We start from the raw sequence: 10000 nt of genomic DNA, 5'->3' as shown, positions 1-10000 counted from the left end.
TTGGGCTCTCTGAACTAAGGCTCTCTAGCGCCACCTCTGGTCTGGAGTACAGATGAAGGGTCGGCTTCAGTCAGTTACGATACGTTCATCTGCATGGGAAAACATAATCGTTCACATCACCTTTTGTGGGATATAGAAATGCAATTCCAAGGAATTACCAGTGCATGAAAATGCAAAATATATGATGTAAAATATCATACAGAGTAAAAACAGATAATGCAGAGATAGTTACAATGGTGTTGCTAGGGTACATATGATGGTTGCTATGCCAAATAAAGTGGTTGCTATGCACGATTAGGATAATCGTGTTGGTTGCTATGGTGGTTGCTAGGTTGTCGCTATAATAAATCATATGGTTGCTAGGGTACTTATGGTGGTTGCTATGCAAAATAGTGCTATGGTAAAAAGTGGATGCTATGGTGGTTGCTAAGGTTATCATGTTGGTTGCTATGGTGGTTGCTAGGTTGGCGTTAGAGTGGTTGTTGCTAGGTTGTTGCTAGGATAATTCAGATGGTTGCTAGGTTGTTGCTAAGGAACATATGGTGGTTGCTATGCAAAATAAAGCGGTTGCTATGCTGGTTGCTAGGGTAATCATGTTTGTTGCTATCGTGGTTGCTAGGTTGACATTATAGTGGTTGTTCCTAGGTTGTTGCTAGGGTAATTAAGATGGTTGCTAGGGTGTTGATAGGGTAGTTGTGGTGGTTGCTATAGTAGCTCAAATGGTTGCTAGGGTAATCATGTTGGTTGCTATTTTGGTTGCTATGTTGTCATTGTGGAAGTGGTTGATAGAGCTAGGGTGCTTAATCTCATTGGTTGCTACATTGGTTGCTAGGTTGTAACTGTGGAAGTGGTTGCTAGGCTGTTGTTAGGGTATTTGGCATGGTTGCTTGGCTGTTGCTAGGGTCCGTGAGGTGGTTGCTAGGCTGTTGCTAGGTTAGCTGTGTTGATCACTATGCTGGTTCCTGGGTTAATCTTATTGGTTGCTACATTGGTTGCTAGGTTGTTACTGTGGAAGTGGTTGCTAGGCTGTTGCTTGGGTATTTGACATGGTTGCTAGGCTGTTGCTAGGGTCCTTGAGGTGACTGCTAGGCTGTTGCTAGGTTAGTTGTGGTGGTTGCTATGCTGGTTGCTAGGTTAATCTCATTGGTTGCTATATTGGTTGCTAGGTTGTAACTGTGGAAGTGGTTGCTAGGCTGTTGCTTGGGTATTTGACATGGTTGCTAGGCTGTTGCTAGGGTAGTTATGATGGTTGCTATGCTGGTTGCTAGGTTAATCACGTTGGTTGCTATGTTGGTTGTTAGGATCTGTAGAGCCAGATTGTATGCTTAAACAAAGTCCTTTAAGGCAAGTCCCTCCACTCGGCGGCCATATACCAACGTTTTATGGGCACTCATCGGGCACAGTCTTTGAGTCGAACTGCGCGTGCGCAAGGCTTCACGACGCCAATCTTGCTCCAGCGGCGAGATCACAACACATGATTGGCACGATGTCTTCACAACACACCACATGATTGGCTCAATGTATTCACATGTCGACGTTTTGCAGAGGAAGGGGTGGGATATGTGTAGACAACGGCCATATTAGCGTGACAAACTAGCCCCATGCATTTCTATGGAGGATCTCTTTTTGAGTGCTGTGTCTCCACATTAGAAAGTCTCTGGCTTAAAGCCTGAGACAGTCATCTCCCAGCGCCTTCCCGTTTTGCTATTTCTCCTGGGAAACTCCCGGAATTTGCATAACCATTAAACCTAATTATAAAATCATGGATCCATTCATTTTTTTCTGTTAGCCTGACATCTCCCGGGTTGCGAAATTAGGTATGATATACACCCTATACATAGCAATGACTTACTTTCAATTTCAACCCTTTTGTCATAAAACCTGGCAACCCAAAACCCAAATAAGGTAGTAGGTGCACACTGCGTAGTCACTGAGTCTGGTAAGCAAGCGGAATTGCTTACGAGAATTCACGCTTTTAACACTGTTGAGAGAATCAGACTGTACTCTTATCTAGGCTGCATAATTATGAAAAGGCAGGTGTGTTTTTGATGTGTGTCACGTTACGGAGGGGATGTTTCTGTGTTTTACAGGGATGTTTCAGTGTTGTAAACTAAAGGGATGTTTCAGTGTTCTAAAGCAGTGTTTCCCAAAGACTGGGTCGCGACCCACAGGTGGGTCGCAGGAGATTTTATTTGGGTCGCCAGCACAATTTATGTTGTCTAATAAATTAAATATTGGTGGTTGCATGCAGGTTGCATGTTAGATCTGAAGTGAAATGGGTCGCGATGGTCTGTCATTTTTAAAAAGTGGGTCCCCAGAAAAAAAGTTTGGGAAACACTGTTCTAAAGGGATGTTTTAGTCAAAGATTCTATAGTTAACTAAGATGAATCATAAGACGATTCACCAATGGAACGAAATGGCTCTAGTTCCGGACTCCTAAATAGGCGTGTCAAAACATAAACTTTTCTCTGAATAAGCAATAAGAACATATAAATATAATTTTGTATACTATTTTACAGTCATTGTTTGTGTGTGATGACAATGAAACACTCTTTCGGACACGGAATGAATAATTTAATTTTGCCTGTTAACCGAGCTAGCTAGCTAACATTAGCACAGTAAGCGGAAAGTGAATGGGAACGGCTAATTATGTTCGCTAGCTAGCTAGCAGCTAAGGACTTTGGTTAAACTTATATATTGTTGCAAGCTAACCTAAAATAACATACGTTCAGCAACTTTGTGGTAGTCTACTAGTTCTAGCAAAAAATTGTTTATCAACCGTCTCTGAGTCTAGAGCATAGGTTCTCAAAGTGCGGCCCGGGGAAACATTTCTGACGGCCCGCGATAACAACTGATAACATCTGTAAAACTGTACAACTGTAGCCTACTGTGTGCTTTGAAAAGAATGAATCTTCGTTTAGTGGTGTTTAGTGGCTGTCAGGTTTCCCTGTGGTGCTTTGGTAGCTGGAATTGGCCCTGAATAAGGCCTATGCTGATAAGAAGCAAGGCACACTGAGACTGTTTTCTAAATAAGTTTGTACTTGAAATGGACTGCAACCAGAACTGTTATATCCCAAATTTGTCTGTTGAGGGCAGTATGAATTAAAATGTGTTTAATGCAATAAATATAAACTGTAGAGATGCAACCTGGTCATTAAAATGATTACAAATGGGATTTTTTTCCCCCCCGCCCCTTTGGTGGCCCTCAGTTCAATATTGGGTTCCTGAATTGGCCCTCACCAATCAAAACTTTGAGAACCCCTGGTCTAGAGCCTCTGACAACAGGTGGCTGTGCACCAGAGCTTTGAGGAGACAGTGACAGATCACAAACAAAGCTATTTTTGTCTTTATTTGTTTCGTTGGAAAATACAATTTCAATGTCGGAATGTTAGGGAGACATGTGGCTTGTAGAAAATAGGTTCATAACTTACATCGCTGAATGTAGGGCTAAGGGATTGGTCATATTCCAGGAAAATGTTCATTTCTCCCGTAGGAATACATAGACACTGGACCTCCCGCTAGACACCTAAATGGGCGTGACCGCTTCGAACCCCACGTCACAGCGTGCCAGAATTTACCCTCTTATGAATCATCTCGCTTTATTAACCGTCTATGTTTCAGTGTTCCAAACTAAAGGGATGTTTCAATGTTCCAAAGGGATGTTTCAGTGTTCTAAACTCGCCTTTAGAGAATCTGAACAGCCCTCATGGTTCTGTACCTCTGGATCAGAGTCCGATCAGAGCCTCATGGGCCTCGGGTCTCCGTGCACGTATTTGATTGGCTGATATCAGTGTATGTTAATATTAATAATATCAGTTAGTATTTATGCCATGTGAAGAAAGGCGTGTATCTGTTTGATGCATTGTGTATTTGTGTTGTGATGTAAACCCTGATCACACACACACACATTCTCTAACACCTCCCTGCTTTGTGATCTCTCCACTTAGCTCATCAGCACCCTCTCCTGGTCACTGTCCTCTCAGAACTTGCTACTTCTGTGTGTGTGTGTGTGTGTGTGTGTGTCTCATTGCTGACCGCTACTATGTTCTGCTCTCATGTGTTCTGTATCTAAAGTTCCATAACTTCTGTGTTCTGTATTTTCTTATGTGTTCTGTATTTTCTCATATTTCTCATATGTTCTGTGTTCTCGTGGTTCCTCAGGGGGGGTCAGTCTCTGAAGGTCCGAGAGCATAAGGTTCTAGGCCCATACGTGGACGGACTCTCTCAGCTGGCTGTCACAAGCTTTGAGGTAAGCACTACACACACACACACACACACACACACACACACACACTTTTCTATCTCTGTCTTTCTCTCTCACACACACACGCATGCACGCACACACACACACACACTCTCCCTTTTCTATCTGTCTGTCTTTCTCTCTCTCTCACACACACACACACACACACACACTCAGAGATTGTTGTAGTCACCATAGCTGCGTGCCTGGAGACTAATGTTCATGGTCTTTAAATGTGTTTGTGTGTGTTTGTGTGTGTGTGCTTGTGTGAGAAAGAGTACGAAAGCTTGAATGCCTGTTGGACTTCAGGTTGTTGTCAGGGAAGAATTATGCCTAGCACTTACAGTAAAGTGTGTGTGTGTGTGTGTGTGTGTGTGTGTGTCTGTGGGTTTAGTATAGAAGAGTGGTTGCTTTATTGCTGTGAGTGCTTATGGTTGTTTGTATGTACATTTGTGAGTGAATAATTGTTTATGCTTTTCTCTGTGTGTGCGTGTGTGTGTGTGTTGTAGGATATTGATTCTCTGATGTCCGAGGGGAATAAATCTCGTACGGTCGCCGCCACCAACATGAACGAGGAGAGCAGTCGCTCCCATGCTGTCTTCAGCATCATCATTACACAGACACTCTGTGACCTACAGTCAGGGGTAACACACACACACACACACACACACACACACACACACACACACACATCCTGTCTTCAGCATTATCATTACACAGACACTCTGTGACCTACAGTTAGGGGTAACACACACACACACACACACACACACACACACACACACACACACACACTATAACCTAAGATCAGATGTGTGTGTGCCTGTGTGTTCATATGTGTGTGTGTGGGTGTATGTGTGTGTAGAACTCAGGTGAGAAGGTGAGTAAGATGAGTCTGGTGGATCTGGCGGGGTCAGAGCGAGTCTCAAAGACTGGAGCTGCTGGAGAGAGACTGAAGGAGGGAAGCAACATCAACAAGTGAGACACACACACACACACACACACACACACAATCTCCATGTGTTCGATGGGGGAGAGTATGATCGATTTATCCCTGTGTGTGTGTGTGTGTGTGTGTGTGTGTGTGTGTCCACAGGTCTTTGACCACACTGGGCTGTGTGATCTCTGCTCTGGCAGACCAGTCGTCTGGAAAAGGGAAGAATAAATTTGTGCCTTACAGAGACTCTGTCCTCACCTGGCTACTGAAGGTAATGGCACTGTGTGTGTGTGTCTCTCTGTTTGGGCGTGGCCGTATGTGTGTGTGCGTGTGTGTGCAAGTGTTTGTGTTTGGGCTGGTGTGACTGGGACATCTGTGTGTGTGGCCACTGTGTGTGTGTGTGTGTGTGTGTGTGTGTGTGTGTCCGTGTGTGGTCACTGTGTGTGTGTGCAAGTGTTTGTGTTTGGGCTGGTGTGACTGGGACATCTGCTGTGTGTGTGTGGCCAGGACAGTCTCGGTGGGAACAGTAAGACGGCGATGATCGCCACGGTGAGTCCTGCGGCCGATAACTATGAGGAGACGCTGTCCACACTCCGCTACGCTGACCGCGCCAAACGCATCGTCAACCACGCCGTTGTTAACGAGGACCCCAACGCACGCATCATCAGGGAGCTACGGGAGGAGGTGGAGAAGCTACGAGACCAGCTCAACCAAGCTGAGGTAGGTGTGTGTGTGTGTGTGTGTGTGTGTGTGTGTGTGTGTGCGCTTGTCAGTGATGCGCGGGTACATGTATGAACGACCTGCCCCGCCCAAACGTTTTCAACTAACCCGACCGCAACTCAGACCGCAAAAAATAATTATTGAAATACTGTACCCGACCCGCTTATTGTAAAAAGTATTCTATGCTCTTGATTAACGCAATCGTAGTGTTATTGAGCTACGCAAAACTGGTATTCCAGAGTCCAGTGTTTTCCACAGAATTGGGTTCAATTTGTGGTGGCAGCTGACTTGGACAACGGGGGGGGGGGGGGGGGGGGATGTTTGCCAAATCCTGATGTAAATGGAAAGGTTTTTTTTTCAAGACTCAAAAGTGCTTGTCCCAAGGAGAAGTACAAACCGTTATTTGAACTAACTAGGCTACGTTATGAATTGCATCCACACATCAGCAGCCTTTAAACTGTAGGGTTGCCAGGCAAGTGACAGGCACTCAATTAGACCTATACACTACTGAACTTTATTGAATGCTACCTCTGACTAAGAATGCATTACTTTGCACTTGTATAGTCTTTTACTTTGGAATTTTAAGAGCAATAAACATATTTTGCAATGTTAAGGAATTCATGTTTTTTCATTCAGATATGTAAATTAACATGTATAAATTGCTATTAGTCAATTAATGGGGAGATAATCGAATCGAAATCGAATCGGACTGAAAAAATGAATCGTTAGATTAATCGATGCATCGGAAAAAATAATCGCTAGATTAATCGTTTAAAAAATAATCGTTTATCCCAGCCCTAGCGTTAGCGCACAGCCATAGCTTTAGGTGAACGGAGATGCAGATCATCTCACTAATTAATTTCACTCCAATAGGCTATGCCTACGATACAGGCTACCTCTGTTAGGCTACAATAAACAGACAACTGCCTAATTTTGAGGGATCACTGAGCTATTAATGCATATGCCTAACTATACAGTAATATAGTCAATGTAGGCCTAAAAGACACAGAATAACGAACTGTAAGATCAAATCAAAAATGTTTGAAAGCAAAGGGAATAAATTAATTTGTGTTGCGTACAGCCTAATTAATGTCAATTTAAAGACTAGGATTAGGCTCTGCAGTTTCTATGCTGTTTCCATGGATAGCTGAATCCACGTCATTTGTTGTTTCAAATATTGTTGCTTCTAGCCCATGATATCTCCAGTGTTGAGTTGCGCAAGGACGCACACACATTGCATGAGCGCTCATACCAATTGTAGGCTATGCCTCTATAGTTGATGACCCTAAATTAAGAAGTATTCCTAGTTAGGGAAACTCTTCGTTTATTTTTCTTCAGTCCGCTGTTCTATAATACCATTCGATCTTGCAAATGATCAGACGGCATAGCTTAACTTCCTGGCAACGCGGACCAGTAATCCTCTTTACTTGTGGAGGAGGCCCGTAGTTTGAGGAAAGCTGCAGATCATAGACAGAGAAAACATATACTCTGAGAACAGAACGCAGTTGCGTGTCAAGTGTAGCCAAGGGCCTTTCTACACAGAAACAACAAGTGGCCCGCTCTCAACGTCTCTCCCTGCATTTCTACATTTTCGTGACAAAAGTGGGGAGGATAGAATCGTGTTTTAACAAAAGTGGGGATGTTATAACGCCCATAACCCTGCTTGCAATGCCTCTGGCCAATGATGTCTTGTCTTCTAAAAACAATTATGTACTATATAAATTACAAAAGTTTAATCGGCATCTTTATTTTAACTGACCCGACCAAACACGACCCAAATATAATAAAAAAATAATAATAATTGACCCGTAACCGCGGATGACCGCTGTTAACCGTAGTCACCTGCTCGATTTGAATCAACCCACGCAACACTGGTGCGTGTGCTTATTTTTTTCATACTGTATGTGTATGTGCTTGTTTTGTGTATTTGTATTTGTATTTGTATATGTATTTATGTGTGTGTGTGTGTGTGTGTGTGTGTGTGTGTGTGTAGTCTCTGAAAGCCCCTGATCTGAAGGAGAGGCTAGAAGAGTCAGAGAAGCTGATTCAGGAGATGACCGTTAGCTGGGAGGAGAAACTGAGGAAAACAGAAGAGATCGCACAGGTACGCACACACACACACACACGCACGCACACACACACGCTAGAGATGGAACGGTATGAAAACGCTCTCGCGCACACACACACACACACACACACACACACACACACACTCACACACACACACACTAGAGATGTAACGGTATGAAAACGCACAGGCACACACACACACACTAGAAATATAACGGTATGAAAACGCTCACGCACACACTAGAGATGTAACGGTATGAAAACGCACACACACACACACACACACACACACTAGAGATGTAACGGTATAAAAATGCACACACACACACACACACACACACTAGAGATGTAACGGTATGAAAACGCACACACACACACACACACACACACACACACACACTAGAGATGTAACGGTATGAAAACGCACACACACACACACACACACACACACACACACACACACACACACACACACACACACACACACACTAGTGAAGTAACGGTATGAAAATGTTAACATGACGATTATAGTGACCAAAATGATCACGTTATCAGTATTATCGCAATATTTTTCAAATGTGCTGAAACATGTTGTTAAGCCTAACCACCACCACCAACACACGCACACACACACACACACACACACACCACCACCACCAACACACACGCACGCCCGAACGTGATCGTGCAAAGCTGAAAGCTAATATTTTGTCACTAGTAACCCACATTTGTCCACAGTTGCATTTTCAGCTCTGAACCAAACCGTTCAGGAATTATCTCAACAAACGCTGAATGTCCGCAATATTTCATTCGTCCCTCCTTATGATGAATGAAACAGGCATGGGAGACAAGAAAAACATACAGTTAAAAACTAGCCTGTCAACCTTAAACAATTTTAATATTTTACAACAAATCGTAAATGAATGGCCATCACAAGTTGTCACACACACACACACACACGCACACTCACACACTCACTCACCCACTCACTCACACACACACACACTCACACTCACACTCATACACACAAACACACACACACTCACACTCGCACACACTCTCACACACACACACACACACACACACACACACACACACACACACTCACACTCATACACACACTCGCACTCGCACACACACACTCACAAACACACACACACACACTCACAGACACAAACACACTCACACACTCATACACACACACACATCATATGTTTGTTTGTTCTGGTTTCTGTTTGTATATGTATGTGTGTGTGTGTGTGTGTGTTTCCTCAGGAACGACAGAAGCAGCTGGAGAGTTTGGGAATCTCTCTGGAATCTTCTGGAATCAAGGTCGGGGAGGACAAGTGCTTCCTGGTCAACCTCAACGCTGACCCCGCCCTCAACGAGCTGCTCGTCTACTACCTGAAGGTAACCCTGGCAACCAGCATCACTGCACCAGTTAACCAATCGGGTCTCTGAAGTTACACACTCACATTAGTGTCTGTTGTATGTATGTGCGTGCGTGCGTGCGTGCGTGCGTGCGTGCGTGCGTGCGTGTGTGTGTGTGTGTGCGTTTCTGTGTGTGTTCTCAGGAGCATACTCTTGTAGGTGCAGACACATCTCAGGATATTCAGTTGTTTGGAATCGGAATCCAGCCACAACACTGCTGCCTAGATGTCACGCAGGATGGATCGGTCACTCTTAGTCCTACTGACAATGCCAGGTACACACACACACACACACACACACAGACACACACACACACACACACACACACACACACACACACACACACACACACACATACACACTCCACCTGATGCCGCTGCCCTCTGCCCCATGCAGGACGTGTGTGAACGGAACACTGATACACACTCCCGTCCAGCTCTGGCACGGAGACCGCATCCTGTGGGGCAACAACCACTTCTTCAGGTGAGCACACACACACACACACCAGAGCTAGTGAGCGAGGAGCGGAGCGGATGGAATTTTGGCCGGAGCGGCCGCTCTGTTCCGCTCCCAATTTCGCTCCGATACCGCTCTCACCA

At 44.5% G+C, this 10000-nt stretch overlaps 1 protein-coding gene across 3 annotated transcripts in view; it reads left to right on the top strand.

The window, feature by feature from the left end:
* kif13a (kinesin family member 13A) overlaps positions 1–10000 on the top strand; it is a 66972-nt gene that overhangs the window by 29614 nt on the left and 27358 nt on the right. For 2 of the 3 annotated variants that reach the window (XM_042107248.1, XM_042107246.1), the window contains exons 7-15: positions 4162–4249; positions 4753–4887; positions 5109–5221; positions 5340–5451; positions 5688–5900; positions 7894–8004; positions 9246–9380; positions 9545–9675; positions 9798–9884. In XM_042107248.1, coding sequence (XP_041963182.1) covers positions 4162–4249; positions 4753–4887; positions 5109–5221; positions 5340–5451; positions 5688–5900; positions 7894–8004; positions 9246–9380; positions 9545–9675; positions 9798–9884 — 1125 coding nt within the window. Of the gene's footprint in view, positions 1–4161; positions 4250–4752; positions 4888–5108; positions 5222–5339; positions 5452–5687; positions 5901–7893; positions 8005–9245; positions 9381–9544; positions 9676–9797; positions 9885–10000 lie in introns of those variants that run through there. The other variant, XM_042107247.1, reaches the window with a different exon arrangement.

Source organism: Alosa sapidissima, chromosome 10, assembly GCF_018492685.1.
Source record: "Alosa sapidissima isolate fAloSap1 chromosome 10, fAloSap1.pri, whole genome shotgun sequence".
NCBI lineage: Eukaryota > Metazoa > Chordata > Actinopteri > Clupeiformes > Clupeidae > Alosa > Alosa sapidissima.
The sequence above is the reverse complement of the archived record's forward strand: the minus strand, read 5'-3'. Positions and strand labels throughout refer to the sequence as shown.